The sequence below is a fragment of the Chironomus tepperi genome, unplaced genomic scaffold (assembly GCF_022539635.2).
Source record: "Chironomus tepperi strain 1889 unplaced genomic scaffold, CSIRO-AGI_Ctep_v1 contig_359, whole genome shotgun sequence".
Classification (NCBI taxonomy): domain Eukaryota; kingdom Metazoa; phylum Arthropoda; class Insecta; order Diptera; family Chironomidae; genus Chironomus; species Chironomus tepperi.
In genome coordinates, this window is record NW_027226481.1 from 1,841,883 (window position 1) to 1,869,559 (window position 27,677).

Genomic DNA, 27,677 nt, shown 5'->3' on the forward strand with positions numbered 1-27,677 from the left:
ACACAAAAAGTGAAGAACAATCCAGGATGGCAAACCCATTTGAAAGATATTTGGGTAGCAATTCCATATTATTTCCTTAACTTTAAACTTAATTGTCAATTTTTCAGCACTTAATCATTTGATCGAGAGATTGTCGCATTATTCGGGATTTAACCCTTTTGCCCCTACATGGAAGTTTGACAGACATCGAAGCTTTCATCTTTTCAACGTCACAATGGGATTTTTTACAACTTTCGTCTGTATGTATGAAGGTGAATCAGGCACTGATATTGTCATACGCTCTATGGGACTCGGAATATTCACTCAAACGTTTCTTAAATGCTTTTTGATAATTATTGGAGCTGATTCTTATCAGGAACTCATTGCTCAAATTGAAATGCTTTATCGTTCGAAGGATAAGAAGACCCAGGAAGTTATGATTAAAAAAATTCATCTTTGCGAACAAATCTACAATATAATATCTGTTGTCAATTCGTCTGCTGTTCTCATCTTTATCGCATATCCATGGCTCTCAATTTTCCTCATGGATGAACCGACTTTGATGTTTCCTTTTTACATTCCATTTCTTGATCCACATCACTATCTTGGATTTACAGCAACTAGTCTTTTTCATTCGGTTCTGATCATCTACACTTTGTTGTTCCACAATGCCTTTGACATTGCCTTCATCAACTTTACTGTCCATGCCATTGCAATCGTTGACTTGATTAAGATCGATTATGATGAACTTACAGAGTTTGCTGAAAATTCTAGGGCTGATAATGAACATGACATGATGATAATCAGACAGAAATTGAAAGGAATTGTACAGGCTCAAAAGGAATTTGATTCCTACATCGATAAACTTAATAATGTTTACGAATGGCCGTGTTTTGTGACATCATCGACAAGCATTTACTCGATTTGTATTGCATTAATTTTGATTATGATTATTAAGCTGCCAGTTGCCTATGGATTGTGTTGGGCTTTGTTTGGTCAGTTGTTTTGTAGTTACATGAATGGTGAAGTCATCAATCATCAGGTAAGTGTGAGGGATAGGTACTAAAGACATATTGAAAGTGTAAGTCTTCATTTGGAAGCATCCAGCTTTAACAGGGCTTCTTAAACTATGTTCCATGTTACATTATGTCGGGTCATGCTCAAATGTTTGAGTAACACAATTTATAATAATTTATTTTAGTATGCACGCCTTAGTCGCTATCTTTATGAGCTGCCATGGCACAAGTTTAGACTTGCTGAACAAAAGATGTTGGTGTTGATGATACAGAAGGCGGCAAGACCGAACTTGATGAATATATTATTCACTGGATTGCTAAATTTGGAGACATTTTCGACGGTAAGTAGGAACGGAATTATTTTATCCTGGCAGCACAGCATGATTGCTAGGGCATCGCTATTTTGTCATTTAGACAGTAGGATGCGAAGTTGCCTTAATGTCACTGTGACAGTAATCCGGATTGTGTTGTTTGTAGCAAGTATGTAATGAAATCTTCTTAAAATGTTCTTCAATTCTTAAATTTTAGATCTGCAACGCGATCTATTCATACTACAACATATGTGAAACTTTAATAAAGAAGTAATTGCATTATTGTTTGAAATGAGCAATATGACCATCAATATATAGTCGAACTAGAGAAGCAAACTACTTTATAGACTAGAAACCACAAGCAGGATAAGCAATAACTTCAATGTTGGAATATTTAATGTGTACCTACAGCAATACTAAAAGCAGTAAAATGTATTAAAAATCTAATGAAATGTAGTATGAACTGCTTTATCGATGTGATAATGAGAATAATAAAGAAGTTTTGCGATCATACATGCTTGAACTTTTATTGTTTTCTTTTTCATGTTATGTCTTAATTTCTGAAAGTTGACCATAAATGACATTTTTCAGCATTTATATTTATAGATGTAATTTATATATGGCACTTTATCATATAGTTGGATAACCCCTAATAGCTAAGAAGTAAGATCATGTAGCCCAAAATCCTAGAACGAGGATTCGAATCCCACTAGGGATCTATTATTCGGAATTAGTATTCTTCTTTTTTAGATTCAAGAAGAATCAAAGTCTTAATTAAACAAAATATTGCACTTAACTCAAATATGAATCCCCGATGTCAGACTTTTATTAAGTTATCGTCATGAAGACCAACAGAAACTAACTGAGTTGCATTGGCATACGGAACCATGATACTAACATTTTCAGACAAATTTCCCCGAAACTTTGCATTTAATTAATGTACTGTTGTAAAACTCTTGGTTAAACCATATGATTAAGGAAAATCAACTAGTTAGTCAATATTTTATGAAATTCCTTCCTAATTTGCGGTTATATACGCAATTTTCTTGTTAGGTACCATTAAAAATTCAATTTTAAATACGCATACATGGGAAATTCACTGCATTTCCTTCAATGTAGGAAAATGCAGCAAGTTTATTCAGTAAGTAGCTTTCAAAAGAGTCAGACCTTAAAAAAGAGAAATACCCAGGATGGCAGATTCACTTGAAAGATATAGGGGTAGGCCTTCCATTTTATTTCCCTAAACTTAATCTTTTTTTCCAATTTTTAATCTAGCAATCAATGGTTTGATCGAGAGATTGTCATTTTATGCTGGTTTCAATCCTTTCGCTCCAACATGGAAGTTTGACAGACATCGAATCAGTCATCTGTTCAATATCGCAATGGGATTCTTTACAACTTTCAGCTGCATGTACATTGCGGACGAAGGAATTGAGAAAGTCAAGATATCCTTTTCACTCGGAATATTCTGCCAAACACTGTCAAAATCCTTTCTGTTGATCAAAGGAGCCAATACTTATCAACATCTAATCGGTCAAATTGAGATGCTTTATCGTTCGAAGAACAGGAAGACACAAGAAGTCATGGCAAGGAAAGTCGATCTGACCGAGAAAATCTATAAAGTAGTTACATTCATCAACTCATCTGCTGTTGTCATCTTCATTATATATCCTTGGTTCATGATCATCTTTTTCCAAAAAATGAGTTTAATGTTTCCATTCTACATTCCCTTTTTTGATCCTCAATCCTACATCGGTTTTGGTTCTACTTACATATTTCACTCTGTGCTGCTCATTTATACACTGATTTTTCACAATGCTTTTGATATTGCATTCATTATCTTTACTGTCCATGCGATTGCAATGGTTGACTTGATTAAGATCGAGTATGATGAACTTACTGAATTTACTGAAAACTGCAATCCTGATAGTGAGGCAGACATGAAGGTTATAAAGCAGAAATTAAAAGGAATTATTGAAGCTCAAAGGGAATTTGATTCCTATGTCGATAATATCAATGGCCATTATACTTGGGCATGCTTTGTGACTTCATCGACAAGCATATTCTCGATGTGTATTGCGTTGGTTCTGATTTTGATCGTTAAATGGCCAGTCGCTTATGGATTGTGTTGGGCATTGTTTGGACAATTATTTTGCTGCTACCTGAATGGCGAAGTGATTAATCATCAGGTTAGTTGCTGTGCATTTAATGTAAACACTGATTCTATGTAATTTTTTGCTTTACAGTATGATCGTTTAAGTAACTACATGTATGACTTACCTTGGTACAAGTTCAACGTTTCTGAGAAGAAAATGATGATTTTGATGATCCAGAAGGCATCAAGGCCTAACCTGATGAGTATTTTATTCACTGGATCTCTGAATTTGAATACATTTTCGACGGTAAGCTATGGATGGTTGGATTTGAAGTCCTGTCAGTGAATGGCTGGTTTTTAGGGACAAATTCTAAATTTCAAAGCCTTCTAAGATTCCTACAAGACGAGTCTTGAATTTTCTATGCCTACTTACCAATTATTCCTCAAACTTCCAGATCTGCAACGCGATCTACTCATACTACAACATCTGTGAATCATTTTTGAAGACATAAAGTTTGTGATTAAAAATTCATAGTCGAAATAGAGAGAAATTGCTTTATGCTAACATACTACAAACCTATTAGCAATAATCTGTTTTACATATTCATTGTGTTGATCATGTTGTAACAAGCACTTAACTTATTCATGTTGTAAACGATTTTAAAAATTCAATAAATGAAGATATGGATATTTAATGTGAATTAGGATGTGAATAAACTGCTTTAACGATTCTATAGTATTGAAAATAGTAACTATATAGTCTAAAGTTAGTCAAAGAGACCTTTCTTGCTTCCGTCGATGGACGAACAGATGTGATTTAGGGCTTCTTTTAGATTATGTTTGATGCTGGATCTATCGATGCCTACTGCTTCAACATGTTCTCATCAATTTTCAATACTCAGAGCTATACCGTCTGTATCAAAAGCTGCTAATCAAGAGTTCTTAAGGCACTTACGCGAGAAAGTAGCTAAATTGATCATTAAATGTGCGCAATTTAATGTCGTGGATATTGTGCGGAAGTCTAGGAAGATCAAGTTTGACAACCAAAATCCCTGAAAATCAAAATTAAAAGTCACAATTTTTGATTCCTAAAATATTTTATCATTTTATTTTCAATTTTTCAACAGTAAGAGTTACAAGAATCTAAAATTTATTTAAATAGAATAGCTACAGATTTATTCATTATCGAACGTCGTCTACGATTGATTATAAATCTATAGAATTTATAAAAGTTCTTTCTGTCCACTAATTAGTAAGAAAAGATTCATAAAGAGTCAAAAGTGTTGCATGATGCCTACACATATGATTAAATTGGAGTTTCCATTATATAAATTCATCATTTTTTATGATTTTTTCTAATTAATTAATTAATGATATTACAAAACATCACATATTCCTATACTTTTGTCTCATAAATAGCGTTCCTTATCGTTCCTTTCTGGATGAAATATATATTTATGGTGTGACTTGTGTGTATATGCTGGATTATTTAATAAAAAGCATTTAAATAGGATATTTAATTTGAGATGAGGATTGACTGGACTTTGAGGATATTGGAACTAGCAATTTGGTCAGTGGTGGGCAACCTGGATGCCGCGGCACCAAAAGCTTTTGGATAAGCCATGAATCGTATGCTTCGACCGAGAATTGCCAATGAGCTGTAAGGTTGTCCACCACTGAATCAGCCACATCAAGTCACAATCAATCCCCACCCTACCAAAGTCATTAACTTCTTCCTGCCAATAAAATTCGTGTTGATTGAAAAATTCACTTGTATTACAATATTCTGTTTTTTTGGCTATGTTGGTAAGACACTAATGAAGCATTTTATTTAATGTCGCATGGTCCTGAATAAAGTTCTGTTTGTCTTTACTTTGTAAAGTAAATAAATACCTACGACTCTATGGATATTAATGATTATATAATAATTCTATGATCAACAATAATTTTATAGATTTTTTTGATGGTGCCTAACAACTTGTTTTTGTATGTTTTGTATGTTTATAGGAGATTGTATTAATCTTAAGTGTCCATGTCCCATTCATCATCCGCTTTAAACCCCTCATTCTCGTAGCCCTATGTACTTTCATTCGCAACTTTAAAGATATTTGCCAATTCGTCCAACAAAGCTTCATAACGGAAAGCAACGCGAATGTCTGGAACATTTGTGCGTGTAATGTCATTGCCAGCAACTCCTTCCTTTGTATAATTTGGACCTAACCAATGTTGTTTGACACTGTGTCCAAATCCAGACATAATGACACTATTTCTTGCTAATTCACACATATCACATGATGATAACTTCCATACTTGTGCTGCAATTGAATATTCTTCCATCAGCGGTTCCTTTGTGAAATGGAATTGTAATGGATCATCAGTTGATAATGACACGATAAGACCACGTGCAAGATATTCTGGTAGTGGATTACGATGATAATTTAAAAACAATGAGTTGTTGCTCAATGGACTCATGGCAATTCCAATTTGAGCTAAATAATACAAATATTGAAGAACTGGAACTTTTCTCAATAATAATCCATGAGATATATTTTCAGCCATTAAATATCCACAAACAAGATGTTGAACAGCACCAGCTTCACCACAATGTGGACGTAAGACGAAAGTATTAAGTCCACGTTCTCTACGGAAGTTATTCAGTACAGTTAAATTTGAGTACATATAGAAAATATAATAAGAATATGGTGGATTCTCATCATCAGTCCAATCCTCTGGTTTTGGCATATCCGCATCAATGAGAGGATTTTCAGGCTTACTCTCATCATCAACCGAATCTAATCCAATAACATATTGTAAAAATTTATACAATTCTGGATGTTTACTTGGATATGCAGTCGCTTCAAACAATGGCAAAAAGATGTTGTCAATTATCTCCTGGAATGATTTCAACATTTTGTTCGTCTTGAAAATATCATACAATCGTGGCACTTGAATCAGCCAACGGATATTATCCGAATAAACATTATGTTCAATGCCCCATTTTGCTAATTTTTCCCATTCATCACGCGACTTTCCATAAATTGATAAACGCAATTCAGCATTTTGATATTTTGATTCCTCGAAATCTGACGCAACCTCTTTTATGATATGCGCAAAATATTTTCCATTTAGATAATTGTCAGTTTTGAGGAACACTTCACGTAAACGTGACTCGCCAATCGGATTATATTTCGCATTGAATTTGTCGAAACGATGAAATGTGTTGCGGTCCTACGGAAAATGGAAAGGATTAATTAGTTAATTTGTAAATCACTTTTGAAAAATTTAACGGACAATCAGAATTTAAATCAACCGAGAAGACCAAATTTGTAAGAAAAATTTGAAAAGTATCCGTAGCCTTAAATAAGCTTCAGAGTCGTTATACTTACAGCATGAACATCCAACATATCAACAGTGAGATCATAAGTTGTGAGATTCATGGATTTAAAAACTTCTTGCAATGTCATTTGCTGTCCAGCTCTTGTTACCGTGACTACTTCATCAGCATTAGTCTTTAATGTCTTCTTAATAAATCGCAACAAATGCTTTTGATTCATGCAACTAGCAGCGTGAATGTGAGTATCAACCTTTCTAATGTTGTAAAAATCACGATGCGGAACTGCCTTTTGTGATGCCAATTCACGAAGTTCATTAAGTAAGACATGAAGTTGATATTTTGAGTACAAGTAGCTCAATCGTCGGAAACAGAATGACTTCAATGGTCCATCAGCAATCATTGTGCACATTGTCTGCATATCCTGAATAAATTCATCTACTTTTGGTGTTGGATAGTCGTACTTGTCTGTACATGCAGCATCACGATAAACTTGAATTGTTCCATCGACTGCCTTAAGTGTGCAGTCTAAATCGTCTAAGAATTCAATATTCCATGGAGCATCACGTGGTGGTGGATTTACAGGATGTTCTGGTTTGTAAAAAATAAGAATTTAGTGCGGAAAAACATTAAAAATAATTTAGTTACAGAGCAGCTTAGAGACGAAAAATACAAATGAAAAATCGAAAATTTTGATAGGATTGAAAAATATTTTTTGTTTGTGCCACAACTCTTAAAATTTGCTTGAATTTTGCTATCAGTTACTTAGTATTACTCGTTAAAATACAAAACAAATAACGAATTTATGAGATTTGAATTTTAACGGACAAAAAGATTTTAAATCAACCAAGATGACAAAATTTAATTTGAATTAGAAAACTTCGTTAAATTTTTTGAAACACAAAATAATGAAACAATTATTTAAAAAAGTTTAAATCCACAATAATCAACCCTCAATGCAACAGCTAATATCCATAAGGATATAAATAGTAAGTTCAACATAATCAATCAATAAAAAACAGAGTGTAGAAAAAAAATCATTTTTCAATCCACTTAATGAAAAACATAAACTCAGCACCACATTTATTACCTCAATGTGACATTGAGGATCAAGTTCAGTCTACAAAAAAAAAATATATGCTTATAAAATAATGCTGATATTTATTTTGAAATACAATACATAACAAAAGTTCATCACATGAGTCGATGTCATGTCATTTGGATGTCTATAAATATAATTTTTTTTGATATCGGGGTCATTTGAAAATGATGTCTAAATGATTTTGGAAGGGGGAGTTAGAGTGGGGCTCAAGAGGGAATCAATGAGTATCGCGGCACACTTGTGTGAGCTAAAAAACAAGGTGTGCCGTGAGAAACATGAAGCTACGCAGCCCTGGGTTTGAGTGAGGCTTAATAGAGGAGCAACAGTTGTCTACTCAAGACAGTTAGACATTCAAAATTATCCCTAAAATTTAATTTGTAGTTTAATAATTTGGTGTATTTGAAACAGTTAAAGCAGTGATAGACAACCTATGTGCTGCGGCACACTTGTGTGTGCTTAGTGTCACACCAGCGTCACACCACTGTCGTAAAACCACAAATTGATGATGAGTCAATAATTCAATAGACATCATTTGTTAACGACCCCAAATATTCAGAAAGACAATAACTGAATGTAATCTATATCCTGTCTAATATCATGATTTCATGTATGTTTGTAATAAATAAACAGCAAATTAGTCACAAATCAAACAAAGGCAACAGTAAAAATTTCATTTTTTATCACATTTTTTTGTTTATCGATTACCTCGTCGTTCTTAAATTAGTTTTGAGTAAATTCAGTTTTGAAAATTTTCATATTTTTCATGTAAAATTAAAGAAAAGTTAAATTAAATAAAAAGAGGAAGAGATGTAAGGCTAAATATCGGGCACTTACCAGCAATTGTCTTCTTATCGTCATGATGATAAACATTTGCATCCTTTTCTTGACGTTTACGTACAAATCTGCCAGTCGTATGAGGAAATGATTGATGGGAAATTGTCATATAACGTTCACGTAGTTCCAATGCCTGAATTAATAAATGTGATGCCTTTTCCAAATCTTCTAATGGTACGCCTGATGTATCTTCGCCTGAAATTGACACACGTTGGAAATGTGGCACGAAGTCGTGCTCATCAAGCGATATAGCATCATCAGCCTGATGGACCTCCGGCGCAAGTGAATGACGATCGATTTCCATTACTCTGTAAAATATTAAGAAAATTTTTTGATTTTAGTAAACTTTGCAAATTTTTTTCTCAATTTAATTTTCAAATTTCAAGTGAAAAGTTGGTCAATTTCTTGTTCCTCAATTTAAATTCAAAATTTCAAGTATGGACTGCTGCAACTGCCTTATTAAGGATTCTCCATGCACAACTATCTGCCAAACATATCAAAATATTCTGTTTGTGCCACCACCAAGCTTGTACATCGAACCTTGTGATAATTCAATTTTTGAAAGTCCAATGTGCAACACTAATTTGATTTGTAATGGTGCTTCGAGTTACGATAAGCTGTTTTGCAAGAATGGAAGTGAGTATTGCAATATATTTGGAGTATTTGCGAATTTCTAGATTTTTAGAATCCTTTATTATGTTAATTTTACCTAATCTAACAAGATCTAGATCTGAGGATTATGATTATTCAAATTTCTAGCATAAATCCAACTTTTTGGGTTTAGAACCATTCAAACACCATAAACTAATTCCAAAATTTTCAGGAAAATTGAAGATGTACATTACTGAATGTTAATTTTCAAGAAACAATCAAGATTTTTTGAGAAACTTGGAGCATTACAAGATTTTAAAGCTTACAATTTTGCAAACATCATCTTAATACGGAAAATTTCAATGTGTCGATATAAAAAAAGTTCAATTTTTGTCTTTAAAAGTTTTTCAAAAATAAAATACAAAAAAACCAAAGCTTACTGGCATTTTGATTCAATTATTTAGAAAATTTTCCATTTTTTCAGGTAATTTTTTTCAGGAATAAAATCTAACTCAGATCCAATTATATATGCTCTTTGTCCAAAATTTGGATCATATTTGCTACCGACAAGGATCGGTAACGAGTAACGTTTTACCTACTCTAGATCGACATTCTTGAAAAATGACATATTCTCTCCTATCAACATTCATTCTTGAGATCAAAAAACATTTAAAATCTCAGCAACCTTTGAAAAAATTTCATCCAATATTTCAGTTTAAAAATTTCCATTGTCAAAAAAACTTCAAAATTTTCAGTAAATTCCAAAAATTCTCAGTTCCTCAATTTCTACAACATCTACAAGTCCAAAATGCCTTGCAATCAATCCAACAACTGCAATAAGTGCTGCTACATTCGACGTGAAACTGCACTTCCATGCAGTCCTTGCTACATCGTAAAATGTCAAGAAAATTCGCCGTGCAGAGTACAGCATAAAATAAGGAGTGGAGAACCACCTTGCGGATGTGTTTATGGATGTCCATGCAAAGCTGCTTGTTATGACTGGAATCCAGCCGTTCGAACATTCACATTTTAAATGGTGAGAAAAAATTTTTTTTTCAATCTCAGTGAACTTGAAATTCTAGTGAAAATTTGTTTTTCAATCTCAGTAAACTTTGAAATTGACGTGAAAAAAATTTTCCTCATTTTCATTTCGACCTTCAACGAAGAAAGACCTAAATTTTCAAGTTCCAAAAAAAAATAAATCAGCATTCAAGATGGACCCATGTTGCAACTACGTTTCAGTACCAAGAAAAGGCTGCAATCCATACGCAATCTGTGTTCCTTTATATCCATGCGATTTCAAGTGCGTTCCAGTCAACATTTGTGGATCATCATGTCAACCATTTCCAACACCTGGCAGCAAACATTGTCCAAGATGTGACTACGATTGTGAACCACAACAATATCCTGAAGATTGTTTACCTCAATGCTGTCCTCGATGCTGAATAAAATTTTATGTTTTTCAATAAAAAAAATGGACATTTTTACAAAATGAAAAACTTTTCTTTGTTCTTTTCTAATTTGCAGCCAATTCCGATTGATCAATCACTTATGAAACGCTTAAAAGCTTCTTCAATTATTCAATGACTCAATGGCACTTGAAGTGCAAAAAAAAACTTTGAATTTTTAACGTCGATTAATTTTTCATGACCCATTGACTGCACTTGAGTAAAGAATGTGACAATTATGACTTGCAAGTGCTGGCTGCTTGACTTAAGAGGTGATTATGTGTTTTTATAAGAATAGAAGAGCTGCTTTTAAGGATGTGGTGTGAATGTTCTCTTGCAGCTTTTGTTATTAAGGGTTTTTAAGAGATTAAAGCTGGATGCAAGCAAGCAAACTGAGGATTAATTCGGAAAATCTTTAAGAATCTTCAGAAATCTTGGTTCTATGCTTAGGAATCGTTTCTAGGAAATTTAGGAAGCTTTGGCTTAGATGTAATTATTTATGACATCTCAGTAAGCCTTTATCATCTTCCCTAAATGAAATAGCCTGCGTATTGTCGACCGTATGTCTAGTTATACACATGACATTCGTGTAGCTTGCCATCAAATGACCAGAAACTCAATATTCCCACTTATTAAATCCCTTTAATTGCAAAATTATACCAATTGAAATCGATCAAATGACAATAAATAGCCAGTGTGAAGATTATGATCTTTACATGTCGTATAATTCATTTAATTCCATGTCAATTGACTTGATTCCATTATAGCGATTTGTTCTGCTTTGTTACAATGTAACAATTTAAGCTTTTATTGACTTTGTTGACAACAAAGTTGGCAATTGTCATAGCAGACAGAGAAAATCGAAGAAGGATTGAGAGTAAGAGGAAGGATTGTGGATATATGGTTTGATTGCTCAATCAGGAGTAGAACTATCAATTAATCAATGTCAGCAGTATTGAGTAATCCATTCCTAGAATTGACTCTGGTCTTATCGAATCTATTCGATCATAGGGAATACAACGTTGGTAATCAAGGCACAATGCATGAATTAAGTAAACTGTTAGGTAAATAATTCAGTCAGAACTTGCAAAAAGTTGAGAAAAGTCATCAACAACAATTTTAATCAAAGTAACGAATTAGATTCATGAAATAAAATCAATTTTTTTCATCTCAGTAGCCTTGAAATTTGCGAAAAATTCTCAAACTTTTCATTCAACTTTCAACCGTCAAACAGTTCAGCCGGCCAAATTTTCTGTTCTTCAAAACAATCAATCATCAAAAGCAGCTTAATTAAATTTTGGAATTGCATAGGCTTCTCATTTGACTCAAACACGTGAGTACATAATAAATTTTCCACAAATAAAATTGGAATTTTAATTGATTTTTTATTTTCTTTTATTCCACAAATAGAAAAATGTGCAAAACTCCGTGTGGTGACCTTCGTTGTGCTTTATATGGCGGACCTGTGATGCATGAAGGTGTTTGCAATCCAACGATAATTGGAACTGAAGTAAAATATATGGAATGTTGCAATACTGATGTAGTTCGTCGGGCCAACAATGTCATACCAGGACCAATGCATATTCGTGTCTTGAATTTCTGTCCACCATCAATGACCGAATGTCAAGCTGGATATTTTGATCCACCACAATGTCCTATCACTTTTTAGTTTAATAAATTGGAAATAAATTTTAAGTGCCATAAATTTTCTCATTTTCATTTATGCTGATTCCTTACAGCACAACTTATCAAATCTATTTCTATATTTCGTGCTGCACGCAATTGAATTATTGAACTACATTTTTTTGTAGCTCATTTTATGTCAATTCTAATGAGTTGATCATTTATGTCTGACTTGGTGACTAAATGGCCTTCGGATAGATAATTTTGAATTAGATGTGCTCACTTTTGGGATTATTATGGATTATTATTAGATGGTGTGCATTACATCGATGAATTCTGAGAATTTTCGTTGGTTTTGGAATGTCGAATTTTCCATAACTTTCTATGGTGTAATTTGATGATTCTTAGTCTTATGTTCTTGAATTTTCGAAGCTTATGGTTGCATATATCTGGATTCAATAAGCTTAATACAAGCTTTTGCACGGTCTGGTTACTGAGGTGCACGGTTAATTAAATCCCGAATAGCCCATATCGATTAATCGTACAAAAATGCAGTCTTAGGCCAATATAATTCTGACTTGGTTACAGATGTGGTTTAAAGCCCTCACCATGCCAAGTCTCGAGCCCATTATTGCCGGATCGGTGACGCAATAATCGGGTTCCGATGTACTAAGCCATTCCACCATCGAGTCACACAATCTATACTGGAATGACCGCAGCAAAATTCTAAACATCACATTTGCAACATTTTTAATTCATTAAGCGTCACTTTATTATATTCCAAATCCAACAACACTTTAACAATTCCTCAACAGCACTCAATTCATCCTAAAACCCATAAATTTCCAACTTATTATAGTTCAGTCTTCATGAAAATTCAATTGAGTTAGAAACGTGACTATTTTACATCACATCGATAAATAAAAAGAGTTTAGGACAGTGGTTGGCAATCTGCGTTCCGCGGAACATTAATATTCAGCCAAATAATTTTTGGAATTGCCATGAACTATATGCCGTGTTTGGTTTCAGTTTAGGTTAAACACTAAAATGTGTCGCAAAAATATAAGGTTGCTCATCACTGATTTAAGGTATGGAAGAACTTTAAGGCACAGAATTGAATAATTAACTCCAATAAATAGCTATTAAGGATGCAATAACTCAAAACACATTTGTTTACCCATTAGACATCAGAAGTGATCTTTCCATCAATAATCTCTTCACATCTGACGCGAGTCCAAACATCCTGTCCCTTAAATTAATTATATCACTTAAATAATTGAACACAAGCAACTTTGCTAAATGAAGACACAAAACTAAATGAAATTAAATTTCAATTCCTTTAAGCCTGCACGCTGTCGCTTATAAATTGGCTTTCATATATAGGAATATTGGTAAGAAATAAAGGAAAGATATAGAAATGGAATCGGAAAAATAAAAAAAAAGAGGCAGTAATGCGATGACGATGAAAAATATGTAATATAAAATTACATTTGACGATGGAAATGAAATAAATTATTGTGTGATGAATATCATGCATACATTGGCAGGCACAATTATTATGCAATCGTGTCTTTGTGGAGAAGTAAGTAAATAAAGGATTAAGTGCTCGGCCGCTCTTCTGAGAATCTTTATGTTTTATATTTTGGATATAAATTATGATTAAGTTTATGATGATTATTTTCTTAGGAAAAGGATTTCCTTCTGTTTTGACTGAGTCAATACTTCTTTGAAGTGCTGCTGTTTATGCTAATGAGTCAATATTTGCTGATATTTTATGATACAAAAATAGAAATTTGTTTATGGCTTTCAAAATTGGAGCAATCTTGTTTGCTAGAAGTCGGTGAATTATGAATTTTCAAGGTGGACATACCACGATGTCCAAGTAATGAGGTAGAAGCAAGGACGAGGAAGGGTTAAGATCTAAATCCCTAGCTGGCAGAGAACATGCTTTCATAGTACAGAAAGACCACCATGGTACTTAAAAGCGGTCCCTTTGACTGTTCTAGCTCTTTCAAGCTCTTCTTAAATATGTTGATCTCGAAAGGCACAAGTATTAGAAATTCAACACCAGGCAGGCATGACTCTGGCATGTTGCCGGATTTAAACCAAAATCGAATCAAACAGCAGATCAGAGTCACACCGGCTTGTAGCTGGATCTTAGATCGATCAACCGTTTTGAGGTATTCCTGTCTACTTGTAGATTATGGACAAGGATTGGTCAATTATTACCACAGCAGGTTGGTGCAACTAAGAATTCTAAGAATATCTCCATATTATTTAAATCACATCTCCTTTCCTGTGCATAATAAGTGAACAACCCTTAACAAGGAATCAAATTTCAAAACATTATCAATTTATGTCCAACAATTTCACATCCATTATCACACAAATCATGCGTCACATGTCATTGGCATTATCACATGCGACACATTACTAATCACTCTTCTATTTAAATCATTTTGTTCATGCGATCATCAAATAATCATTACTAATGTCACACTGGAAGCTTCATATTTCTAATCTACTGGGCATTCATGAATATCGAGTACGTTCACTTTATAAGCATGACTAAAAAATAACAGCAAATGTGTGAAGGGAACAAAATAGAATTAAAAATAGAAAATCCAGCATCGCATAGAGAATTATCAGACTAAACTCATAAATGTGCTTTATCAGTTCGAAAATTTTTGTAATAACAACTTCAATACAGCAAAGCAACTCACAGCTTTTGACACAGAAACAAAATACACAGTAAAAGGCACAAATCGATCGATGTGGATTATTGCACTTGAAATTTACACGAAAACGTTCACTCGAGAACTAAAATTCAGTTTCAATGTCGGGCAGTTAGCGAAAATAACAAACTATTAATTGAGCTATGCGCAGTCACGGGAGGAAAATGTTATTTTCTTTTCTTTCACATTTCATCGATAAATGCAATTAATTTGACTGGCTTTGAGCATACAGCTCAAAATGACGATCAATTACTTAGTGACAATTTTTTATAAACGAATTTATTAATTGGATATGACAAATTTGGTCATTTGGGAAATTGAAGAAAAGGTTAATTAAAAAATTGCTTTGGATTGCTTAGTGATGGATATTTCACTTTAATTTCGATGAAGTTTGATGAAAGGCTTGTTTGATGGAAATGCTTATTGAGTTTCTGAATATACATAGATGTATGTGGATTCGTGTGTAAGTGGATTTGACAATTTGATATTCAATCTTGGTGAATATGAGTATATCAGTTCGATTATAAAGTGATTTGTGGTACAAGGATTGAAAATTGAGGACCAGAACATTATGATTCCTAGAATTTCTATTCCATTTAATATCATTTTAGATTCAAATCTAATTCGAACTTGAGTATTAGACGGTGATTCCAACAATAATCCTGGGCGGTATAATTAGTTTGTAATCAAGAAAATAGATCTAAATCAGTTGCCACAGTACCAATAGAGCAACTTCCCGGCTTACCACAAATACAGAGACATAGCGGTGCCCTAGCGAACACGTTGTGCTGTTCGAGATAGGACTCCACGTGGATCATTTATGCCGGCCGATCGGGTAAAGGATATCGACTTTCGTTTGACTTCCAAATGGCTATCAAAAGGTATTTAACTTCCAAATGGCTGTCAAACAAAGCCTTGTATCGGTTATGTACTAAATTCAGTTTGATCTTTCCCCGAGCGGACCAAAACACGTTAAGACTCATAGGCAATTTAATGACTAGCTGCTTAAGTTTTTTGTTCACTCGAAGTTGTTCAGTGCACATACATATGACAGTCTCTTACTAGTAGAAATCAGTCGAATTATATACAATAAATCACTAGCAGTAGCATATAGCAGTGATTTCACTACTTCAATTACATGAACTTATTATAATGACAAATAGAACTAATTTTAACAACTACCACTAAAATTCCATCTAAATCAACCATAAAAGAATTAACAAATCAACAAATGTCTACTTACTTAGCCGTCAAATGACGCTGCAACAGCAACTTCTTCTCAATTTGTTCAATTGGAAATTGTGGAACTTCATATGCAGCCGATATTTGATTAGACAATTGATCAGGTTCTTCTAATTCCGGGCTCTTTGGCATCTGAGAGCTTGAAGCTCCGGTTAACGACATTGCCGGTGATTCACTATCTATTTTATGTATATCGTAATTGATAAACAGCATAACAAAAATAAATGTCAAGCAGAACATGAAAATAAATGAAAGTGGAAGAAATAAAATTAAAAATAATTAATAAATCTAGTCTAAAAAGTATTTGAACTTAAAATTACTTTTAAAAATTTCCCGTACGGCACTTGGCCGTCTTGCCATTTCCCATTGTCTTAAAAATGTCAAAAACTTTGGATCATTCAGAACTTCCGTAAATTTTAAAGAATCTGAACGATTAAAATTCATTTTTTATTCAATTTCTAGTTTCGTCTACTTCCAGCAAATGCTTAATCTCAACTGAATTGAAGTAGAAAATTATGAAATTGCTTACAAGACATAAAGTGCTATTTTGCATGATACACTGCATCGATACAGCAGAGCGACATTACTATCACTATTAATCATTCAATAATAAATAAATATTCAGATAGGCAAAAAATAAAGCAACAACAAAATGAAAGACAAAACCAAGTAAATAGAACATAACGGATGACAAAAAGTAAACAGAAATGAAAAGGAGTTTATGTACAAACAAGTTTCTAGCAGTTGATTATTTGAGTTGTGTTGTGGCTGGGGTGGGATTTTGGGGTTTGGGGTTTTGGTGGAAAGAGAGAATGTCAAGCAGTACAATAAGTCCATGCACCCAGTCCGATTACAAGACTTAAGGGCAAGACGTGAGGGAACCTTGACGACAAGACGTGAAGGAGCCTTGACGGTTACATGACTAAGTAGCAGTTCTCTTATAACCTGACCATTTGTGTACGCAATAAATGAACAGTCCTAAAGCAGGTCATCTAATTCATCACAAAACCCATCAAATCCCCATTCAATGCAAATCCCATTCACAAATCAAGTTCTTACCCAGCGTCTACCCCTGTCCTTATCTTTTGTATATGTTGTGTAGTGAATAAAACTATTTACACAGTAAATACATCGATTATCTTATGATCATTTAAGTTTATTTCAAATATAAACAAATTATTGAGTTGAATTAAAGGATTGAAGTGAGTGTTTATTGTGTACACAAGAACATCATAGATTTACGTCAGCACAACTGAGTCACAACAATAGAAAATTAATTAGAAATGAACAAATACAAGCATGAAGTTTTGTGGGAAGATTTACATAAATGTAAAAGGAGCTGTGTTGTATTGTTTTTGTTACTATCTTATGGAAGTCTCTAAGGCATGATGCCTTTTTGAATCATTTCAATTCGGAAATGCCACATTAAATGACCTAAGCATTCTGAAATTTAGCTAAGGATAAGTGAATGCTTCAAATGCATCCGGCACAATGCGGTTGTATGTACTAAATATAAGAAGGAATGATTGTCCTCAACTTCCCTTGACGATGCCCTTGAGCTTCAAACAATATTATTGGATGTCATAATTGTACGACGTCATAACCATTAAGGCTTTGATAAGACAACAATGTAAACACAAATGACCTTCAATGCAACATTATCGTCTCTCCGAAATTCATTTCGGGGTTTCCTCACTTAAATAAGCTCTTTTGTTGACTTTCATGTAGCCAGAGCTCGAAATCGACTTGAATTTTATATGAAATCAAGTCGACTTGAGTCGACTCATCCGTACAAAATCCAAGTCGAATTAAAGCTTCTGTGCAGCATACATGAATTTTCCAACCTTCTAGAAATTTCTGTGTAAAATTTCAGTAAACAGACTCATATCCAAGCGCCTATCTATTAATAATCATGCTAATGAGTGTGAATAACAACTCATCTTCAGCACTTTCATGTTATTGGGTCGTCGCTGTCTACAAAATTTTCTGATCGCGTAATTTTCAATCACTTTTAAAATGTCAAAGTAGAACGACATCCTTTGAGTCGAGAATATTTATGGCTATTTATGGGATTCATGAAATATTATTTCGGTCCGTAAATAATAAAATGAGATCGAAAAAGGATGATAAATTGAGGTCTTTATTCTACTTAAAAGTATGTCATGAATAGTCTGAATTTTATTAAGACATTTAAATTAATTAACAGCCTTTGATGCTGCATTAAATTTTAATCTAAATCTGGCAGTTAAATTTCTCCTTAATTGCCATCCTTGAATCTATTAAATGATGTGCTTACGATTTCTATTATACATAGTAGATAAACAGAAAATAAATCTTAAATGACGTCAAATGTATTCACTGACAGATGCAATAAGGAATCGCGATCAGATGAGTTATTGACCCAGTATTGTGTCTTTTTAAATAAACAGCTATAAATAAGCATTTTAATTAAGTCCCGTCAAAATGTAATGAGAATTACTTTGTGGTTTAATTTTGGGAAAATTTAAGCAGAGTTGGGGATCTTATTATTTGAACTGACAAAGAACAATGACATGGATATGCTCAATCATATCGATTAATCTGGATTAATTTTCCAATAATCGGTAGTCTGAATCAATCAAAAGCTTTAGTGAGAACCGAGCCACTTGCAAGCTCTCCAAATTGCAGGGATGTCATTCAAGACCTGAAGTATCCTGCAATGCACCTAGCTTCAACTCGTATGAGTAAAAGTTCGAAAAGAAAATCATCCAGATACTAGTAATATTCTAACAGTGGACTTGATGCCATTTCTCCGCTATTAAGAATCTAATCCAGACTCTAATGTTAAGTTAAAATTATAACGTTTAGCCAGAGCAGCACAATGCGGTGAGCCGAAAGTGTCGAAATTAACCATCACGATGGCATCAGGGTAACTTCGAGTCATACCGTAAATACGGCGATATAGCGGTGCTCTAGTGAACACGTTGTGCTGCTCGAATAGGAAATTAAATTGCCAGAAAATACTTAAAAATTAGATTCAACAAGATGAAAAGGCTGGTTTAGCTTTGTAAATTCAACTGAGCATTAAGCTTTAAAATATAATTTGATCCCATTAATAATGCACTTTACCAGACTCAATTCTATTTTCATTTCAAACTTCAATCCCCAGACAATCATCACTTAATGACGTAAATGACTGCAACAATATGATCACAAAATTTAACAAAAGTTTACCTCCATCCTGAGCGTCAAAAAAGTCTGATCTTGAGACTATAATGTTTGGACTTAACGGACGACGATCAGGCTGATCGTATAAGTCATCATCAGGCATTCTCAATAAGAATCCTCTTGAACTCATCTTTTTATTTTTGAAATTCTTTGAAAAGTCAACAAATTAATGCACGGCACACACGCAAATAACTGAGTTGTGTAGTCAATTTCTCGTTTCAAAATTTGGCGTGTTTTCTAAGTCTATAAATAAAACACTTTTTTTAAAGCATACACAAAAAGTCTCTTCCTGATCACGTGACTTTAGTTCTGAGTAATTCCTTTACTGATTTTTGGGATATTCTTTGTAAATTTTGATGAATTTTTTTGCACTTTTTAAAAATAAACACAGAAAAAAATAATAAATAAGGTTTTTCGGTCAATCTTTTGTCACTTTTCTTTGTTCCTTATAAAAATGTCTTTTCTTTGTTCTTAGTGCATTAAAACTTTTTATATCTTTTTAAATAATAGAAAATTCCACAAAAATTTGTGAAATTTTCATCCGATATGATTCGATTAAATGCTAAAATACAACTGAAAAAAGCCGACAGTGAAAGAAGTCGCGAAGCGTACTGTCTATTTAGGGCACGAAATCAAATAAACTTTCGTTATCTTTACCGTAGTGCCCGTTATTTATTGATAAAACTTTTATCGTCTGGCACAATGACTTGATTTTTTTCTCTTTATTTTTATGGATTTTGATGCAATATTTTGAGTGATTGAGTCACACACAGAACAAATTAGACGCACGATAATTGATTTATCACAATTTTATCCGGACAGAAAACGTTTCTTGATCTTTTCATCTAGCTTCTCAGCAGACAACTAACCTACAAGAGTATATAGATGTGAGATTTTTCCCCGATCATTCTCTTTGTTATGTATTTTTCTTCTTAAAATACACGATATTGTGTTTATTGTGAAAAAAATACTAAGGAAAATCTCTTTTCAGGGATTGACGTTGAATGGATTAACCGAAAAATTTGAATTTTTGATGTAGAACCTTACAAATGTTGATTTAGAGCCATTCAATTTCTTAAACATTTGTAGGGTTTTCAGGCAATATTTAAGATTCAAATTGTATCTTCAAATCCATACAATTGTTTCAATTCTCAAAACCAACAGTTTCAGAATTTGTACAGTTTTCAAATTTAATAAAATTCAAATCTTTGCATAACGAACTTTTTCATCCTCTGAATATTTTTTGACAATCGGCTTATTTTGAGATATTTATTTACTGCAGGTGCGACATGCAACATCCAAACAAATCCAACACATGTTCTGATAAGTTTGACGACCAACGTCGGCGTGTAAAGTTAAAATGTAAACATTTCTTTTTTCCTCAATACGCAAGCTACAATTTATAGGTATTAATTAATATGATAAATTTATTCGCTAGAATCGCGGCTTGTTTTTCGGCTTTTTCATGATCAATGTCACAAATAATAATTTTTTGTTGCTTGCTATTTTCATAAAAATATTCATCTATGTCTGCAGGCAATGACGTTATTGATTTTCCTTGTTTTAGTTTAAAAATATTCGCTATTTTTATAAATTCTATTCGGTACCTAAATTTATAATGATCAATAAACTGAGACATGTCAATAAACTTCTTCATTTGTTTTCATTAGAATGTCAAGGTGAATTATTTAGGCTGACAGCACGTGACGTAAATAATAATGTGAAAAGTTCTGATTTTTTTATTGTTCGAGACTTGATATTTTCACGGTATTATGTCAAGTAAGTGTGCTGTTATTTTCTTTTTTGAGTAGTTTTATGGATGTTAAGTTGGTTCTTATTTGTGCTTTTTTGGGAATTGAGCTTTTGATGACTTTTTGATTTGTTGCTTGAAAATTTAGAAAACCGTTAAAAATTTGAGTTTTAAAAAATCATTAAAAAATTTGAATTTCAAAATTTCGTTAAAAATTCAAACTTCAAATAGCCGTTATATTTTTGAATTTTCAAAAAATTGCTGAAAAATTATTTCAATGCATTTTTCAACTTTCATATTGGGGAATTTTTAAGGCAACATCAAAATAAAATAATTAGCATATATGCCTAAGAATAGAAGATGAAGAATTTTCTCAATTGGCACTGTACATGACACAGTAAAGATAAATGTCACAAAAAATATTTCTTATGTGTCATGTACTTGTTCTCTTAGTTGAATAATTTAATTAATTAACGTAACAATAAATGCTCTTTTTACAATTTCATTATTATCTTATCAAACATCTCAAATTCTGTCGACCACAAGTAAAATAATTCATTTACACGTCCGCAATTCCTACATTATTTATTGCAATTTCTTCACAGCATGGCAGACGGTCGACTTAATTTTTTATAGAAAGAACAAACTGAAAGAAATATTAATTGTATGTCTTCATACTAATTAGTATTAAGTGTGTCAGGTAACTTTATTAAAAATATTCATAAATCCTATTTTTGGCACTGATATTATGTGAAAAATAGAATTTATTTAGCTATGATTGGATGAGCGAAATTAAATTTTGCAAGTAGAGAATAGCTAATTTATTGTGATGAATTGGTTACGGGTTGTAAATTATTTTAATGATGCATAAAGAATTTAGTTTTCAAAAACGGTTTTCAAAATTTGAAAAATTATGGATTAGAATTCAAAATCAAAATGTCCATTATGTTTAAAAATTCTAAAAATTCAAGGGTTTTTTAAAGCGATGCCTCAATTACACTAAAAAAAACCTTTTTTAATAGAAAAGACGCGTAAATTCGAAAATTAAATGTCTGTTAAATTATATAAATTTATTTTTTGAAGCTTAGTTGGTAAAAGGCTCTTAAAATAACAAAATAGTCCATTTGTATGAAATTAATCAAACTTTAAACACTTTATAGTCAATAAATATTAATATTTGGACACGATTCAGAGATCTTTGCTCTCTTCCAATGTCGCACTTCGTTTATAACTCACGAAAATGTGAAGATATAAAGAAAATTTATATATTTACAATAAAAAATAGTCTTCCATGACATACAGAACAGTGAAATGAAATTTTCCATCCACACACTTGTTAATAATCTCAGATTTTTTCATTCAAGGCTCACGAAAAACGCAAAATAAAAGAAGATTTTTTATATTTTTCTCCAATTGCACACCGAAATTAAATAAAAGTTTATTGAGAACACGAGAAATGTCGTTGATCGAGTTTTAAAAGATGGAAAGAAAGGAAAAACTTTGTTTTTGACCAGCATGCGTGTTTTCGTGAAAATTGTAATAAATTTAAATGTATTCATTATTCAAATGACGTTCTGGAGATGAAGCATTGAAGATGTGAGGTTAAAGGCTTGAGTTTCTCAACTCACAATCTGTTTATCGTAAAAAAACTACTACAAACAGCTGTTTATTGGGTGCTATAAACTGTAGAATGTATGTCAATGGAGAATTTGACATTGAAAGTTTTGAAGTTGAAGTTTTTTGCTTTTTGTTGTTTTATTTTTTATGGGAAAATTTGAAATTTAGAGCAGTCTACGACATATGAGTTGGTTCTGTTGCTGGATTTGTAATAAAAAGTGTCAATACGCATATTAATTTGAATATATTGATTTAACGGACAATTGATTTTTGAAATTTTGCATCACCTTTCGCATCTTTTCGTTTTCAAAAAATAAATGACCGTTATTTATTCAAATAAGATTTTGTCGTTCATCTGTTTAAATTTTTTTTGAACGTTAATTATGGTTCAAATTTAAATAATTTATTTTACAATTTCGCTATAGCAGTTCAATCCACAAAGCTAACCAAATTACTTCGCTACACCAATTAACATATATTCGATAAATAATCAATAACATGCTTTGTTTGAGCGCCAAATCGAATTGTTTATTCATGACTTAAAATCCATTATTACCCAACTAATGTTTAATCAAATTCATGATAACAAAGTGTTTAATTTTTTTGTTTTATCAAATTAACACCTCGACTCATTATCAGCATTTAATATTTGATGACTGAAATGATACCGTGATAAAGTTCTACATCCATGTCTCAGTAATTGCTTGAATTGACTCGCTTTATTGTTTGACACACAAACTAGAATTTTGCATTATAATAAAAATTAAAATTTTCAAATGTGCTGCCGACAGCTTGACAATAGCTTGTTATTCAGCTCTTAAGGCGTACACATATTTTAATACATTGTATGCAGTTTATGTTATTGCCATACTTATACTCATTTGCATTTAAATATAGAACGAATTTGGATATAATAGAAAATGTCATAGTTGTTTTGGATTTAACTATGATACATCCGGATTCCGGATCGAATTTAATAAGAGACGAATAATACAAGAGGTGAAAATTAGAAACATTTGAAGAGTTTTGAATCAAACATTTGAATAGTTTTGAATCGAACGTTCGCAAATTTTTGAGGTGAATTTGGTAAAACTGTATAAATTCTTACAAATGTCTGAAAACCATACAAATTCATTTTTTAAATTCAAATTATTCAAAACCGTTAAAAATTATAGTTCATATTTTTATCAAGAAATCCAGCATTCAATTCGACAATACTGCAACCTTAATTAAAATCTACAATTGAATCATTATCGATTGAACAAAAATATTTCATTACATTTGTATTCACATGAAGTGGCTTAATTACTTTCATAAGTTTGCCATATTCGATTCAATTTCAATTGCACATTTCGACTACTGTATATCCAGCAAAATTTGTTGGTAGTATTACATTTCCAAAATTAAATTAAAATCATTATTCGCTTATCACGCTGTGCAAGCAAACACAAATAATGAATGTAGACAATTTAATTTAGCAAATGTTTGTACCATAACAGAAGCGAGAATTCTTTCTTGAAACTTGAATAACTCAATTACATTTTTAATGATGTTGACTTGATTGTGATACTTCTAGCAAAGAATCTCATCAGTACTGCACTTAAAAAGTCGTTTACGATGTTTTCATTATCATAACAGGTGAATTTTATGGTTTAAATAAATGATTTTGATCTTTTTAATTAATTTGCTTTAGTGACTTTTCTAGAAAACATGGCCTAACTTACTAGATTCTCATTTATTAGACGTTCTGGATGTTTTTCTTCACTGGATCTTTATCTTGTAACAAAAAATGAATTTAGCAGCTTAATTTATTGCTTTTACACTTCACTTGACCTTTGATACATAACTTTTGATATTAATATGTGTTAATTAGACTGTAATTAACAAAATTTGATTGTTTTCAATTTTTACTAAGAACACACTTGAAGTTGGCTTCTTCTTTCGTTAAACTTAACGAATATTGTAAAATTTTGAAATATTTTTTACCGTTGGAAATTTTATCTTCTCAAGAACAGAAAATACAGTTCATTATAGCAGCATTTTGCAGATAGAGGATAGAACAAGTTTGCAATAAACGGAAGTATGTGCCATTACTTTTAATCACCAAGCCTCCAGTTCAAAATTAATTAAAATTCCTAACTTTATTAATTAAATTCCAGAACCACATCCAGTTTTAAACATACAGGCAGTAAATCATTACGATCGATTTGCAGTAGATACGAAAAGTTCATGCCTCATGAATATGCATGCTGATATTTATGTATAATAATCACAGCATTCGCTTAATAAAATCTAAAAATATCAAATTTGCTTCCAATTAATTCACATTGACCAAAACATTTTGTAACTGACATACGGAAGAGATATATCATCCTTAAAAACTGTATGCATGCTGACTTGTGGATGTGTAAATGTAAAATCGCATGCAAATGAATTTAATTAAAGGAACATATTTCAACATATTCACAGCGAATTCATCAAAACAGTCTCATTGTTAGGAGACAGATTTTTGGCAAATTACAGACGAGATGCTCGTGTCTTTATTTTTCAACTTCCCATGAACTTCTCTGTGCTGTTTATTATTATGGATGTACGAAATGTGAAAATCAAGTGAAAATTTTGGGGGTCCTCGGTTTGAATAATCATTTAATACCAAAAAATTAATCAATTTAATCGAAAAATCCGTTGAGATTTTCAAAATTTCAGTTAGGTATTTCCCGTAAAAATCAAATTATTCATACCGAAGACCCCTCAAAATAATTTTAATAATTTGTAAAAATTTGTGCTGAATTGCGCTTCATGTGGATGGACATTAATGAGTTTATTGAGTTTTTGATGATGTATGGAAGTAATAAACTATGAATTTCATTTTTTTGTGTAAATATTGGGGAAGCGTGCATGGATATTACAAATTTTTGTGTCTATTAAAATTGCTGGAATTTCTTGGCAAACTGACATGAAATTAAATAGACCAAGACATGATGGAAATGTAAAATTTTGCAATAAGGAACTTCGATTCATTTCATTACATGGAAAAACAAAAAATATCATTTTAATTCCTTCCAAGTAGTCTCAAAGCCTTTACAGAATGCAAAATTGAAACAATTAAGAAGCTTTTGTAATCAGAACAACATTTCTGTTTTGAGACATCTCCCACACTCAGCATTAGCATTCTCTGCTACTCAATTCTCTGTCGACGTCAAATGTAGCTTTAACTGCCAATTATCGAACTGTATGCTAACCGACTAGACAAATTTACAGTTAAAAATTGCTTGAGTCAATAGTTGGAAATTGAGTGGATTGCAATATTTATCAAGTAGGTTGAAAAGTAGACAGATTGGCAAAAATATGTATTATTTTGGAATTTTGCTTTTTGGTTTAAATGGATGGAATAAAAAACATTTGTAGGGTTTTCGGAATTGTGGAATGAGATTTAAAATTTTGCCGGTTCTTAGCAAACTGTGGAGAACTCAAATTGGCTTTTTTCCTCTAAAAAAAACATTCAGAGACTTCATAATGTTAATAATTTAGTTCTAAAACCCTACAACGGCAATATTTTTAAGTCTTTTCAAAAACGATAAAAATGTTTAAAACCCAGCAACAGCAATAAAATGTCTGTAAACCCTACAAATCCAACAATTTGGTGAATTTTTGAGCTTTCCGAATAGCTTAATAAGAGCAAGAATAGCCTTTCTTTAAACGACCTTTAAGCTCGGTCACTAAACTTCATGTAACTCGTTCAACATTTCATGTCTCAACATAAAAAGAAATGAGTCCAACACTCAACATTAAAGCAACATAAAACCTGCTTTTTGCATCCACAACATTCTTCATTTAGGCAATTAAATTCAGCTTTTATCGTGACGTCACGTAAGAAACTATTAAACAACACATACAGCAAAATAAAAATGCTACGTTTCACTAAATTTTTATAATATTTTGCATGTAAATTGACATGAAGCACTCCCTATCGGCAACAACTTCCTATGCGATATCTCGATGAGAAGAATAAAATTCTTTCCAGTATTTCATATTATTGAGTAAGGCAAAGTATGAAGTAAAAACATGTCTGTACGGTACACAATAAGATACAAAATCTTTTTTTTTTCGTATGGGGGAAAAATGGCCGATCGATAAAATTTTCCTTTTTGCTGCCTGTTTTCCTCTCCTTTTTCTCAAATCCATAATGAGTGAGAAAAAATAAGTTATGAAATTGCGTAGCACTTACCTCGTTTCTTTGAATGCTCAATCAAGTCCATATCCATATCAATATCAAATCCAAAGTTTCTGCCTGATTGATAACTTGTCATATCTTTTTGGTTCACAATAAAAGTTTATTTGACTTTCTCTTTTTGTTTTTGTCTTTAAATCACTTTTAAGTCACAAAACAGCTTTAATCACACAATTATGAATTGTTTTATTACTTCTGACACGAACTTCTTCTTCCTTTAATTTTTGACTTATTTATTTTAATGATTTTAAAACTTTATTTTGTTACGGCTAGCCTTTCCACTTCGAGTGACTAATAACTACTAACAAAGAGAACTTTTTTGAACGATTTCACACAGTCGCGCATATGAAACTCAATCTCTGTGAGGAAAACGAATGACTGTAAAGAAGAATCATCAAGTGCAGTTTTTTTGTATGTTTTTTGGATTCTCAAAAAATCTCTCTGCCTTACTCTTCTCGATGAGAGACGTAAATGCTTAAACATATGATTGCTGTGCTGTATTAGAATAATAAGAATATCAAGCTATTACTGAGTGTGTTCACATGTGTCCGAAAAGAGAGCAGTG

At 32.2% G+C, this 27,677-nt stretch overlaps 2 protein-coding genes across 3 annotated transcripts; one reads left to right on the forward strand and one right to left on the reverse strand.

Annotated features, from left to right (window-relative positions):
- Window positions 1-214: 214 nt before the first annotated feature.
- LOC139095059 (odorant receptor 30a-like) lies at window positions 215-1,580 on the forward strand. Its single transcript, XM_070646307.1, has 3 exons — window positions 215-1,021; window positions 1,181-1,336; window positions 1,524-1,580. Exons 1-3 carry the CDS (start codon window positions 215-217, stop codon window positions 1,578-1,580), a joined length of 1,020 nt encoding a protein of 339 aa, XP_070502408.1.
- A 2,920-nt stretch (window positions 1,581-4,500) lies between these two features.
- On the reverse strand, window positions 4,501-27,459 carry AMPdeam (AMP deaminase). 2 transcript variants are annotated; one of them, XM_070646403.1, is made up of 5 exons: window positions 27,110-27,459; window positions 16,309-16,486; window positions 8,669-8,976; window positions 6,788-7,323; window positions 4,501-6,629 (listed from the first exon to the last, which is right to left on the reverse strand). In XM_070646403.1, the coding sequence occupies exons 1-5, from the start codon at window positions 27,189-27,191 to the stop codon at window positions 5,478-5,480; spliced, it is 2,256 nt and encodes a 751-aa protein (XP_070502504.1). In that variant the 5' UTR covers window positions 27,192-27,459; the 3' UTR covers window positions 4,501-5,477. The 2 variants fall into 2 exon arrangements, with proteins under 2 accessions (XP_070502504.1, XP_070502503.1); XM_070646402.1 differs by lacking the exon at window positions 27,110-27,459 and adding an exon at window positions 19,521-20,390.
- Window positions 27,460-27,677: the final 218 nt, after the last annotated feature.

Excerpts from the sequence above, each read along its gene's own strand:
- LOC139095059 (XM_070646307.1), top strand. The coding sequence starts at position 215 with ATGGGATTTTTTACAACTTTCGTCTGTATGTATGAAGGTGAATCAGGC. Across the intron at positions 1,022-1,180 it reads GTGAAGTCATCAATCATCAG|TATGCACGCCTTAGTCGCTA; the intron begins GTAAGTGTGAGG and ends AATTTATTTTAG. Across the intron at positions 1,337-1,523 it reads ATTTGGAGACATTTTCGACG|ATCTGCAACGCGATCTATTC; the intron begins GTAAGTAGGAAC and ends CTTAAATTTTAG.
- AMPdeam (XM_070646402.1), bottom strand. The coding sequence starts at position 19,644 with ATGAGTTCAAGAGGATTCTTATTGAGAATGCCTGATGATGACTTATAC. Across the intron at positions 16,487-19,520 it reads TTTTGACGCTCAGGATGGAG|ATAGTGAATCACCGGCAATG; the intron begins GTAAACTTTTGT and ends TACATAAAATAG. Across the intron at positions 6,630-6,787 it reads ATATGTTGGATGTTCATGCT|GACCGCAACACATTTCATCG; the intron begins GTAAGTATAACG and ends CATTTTCCGTAG.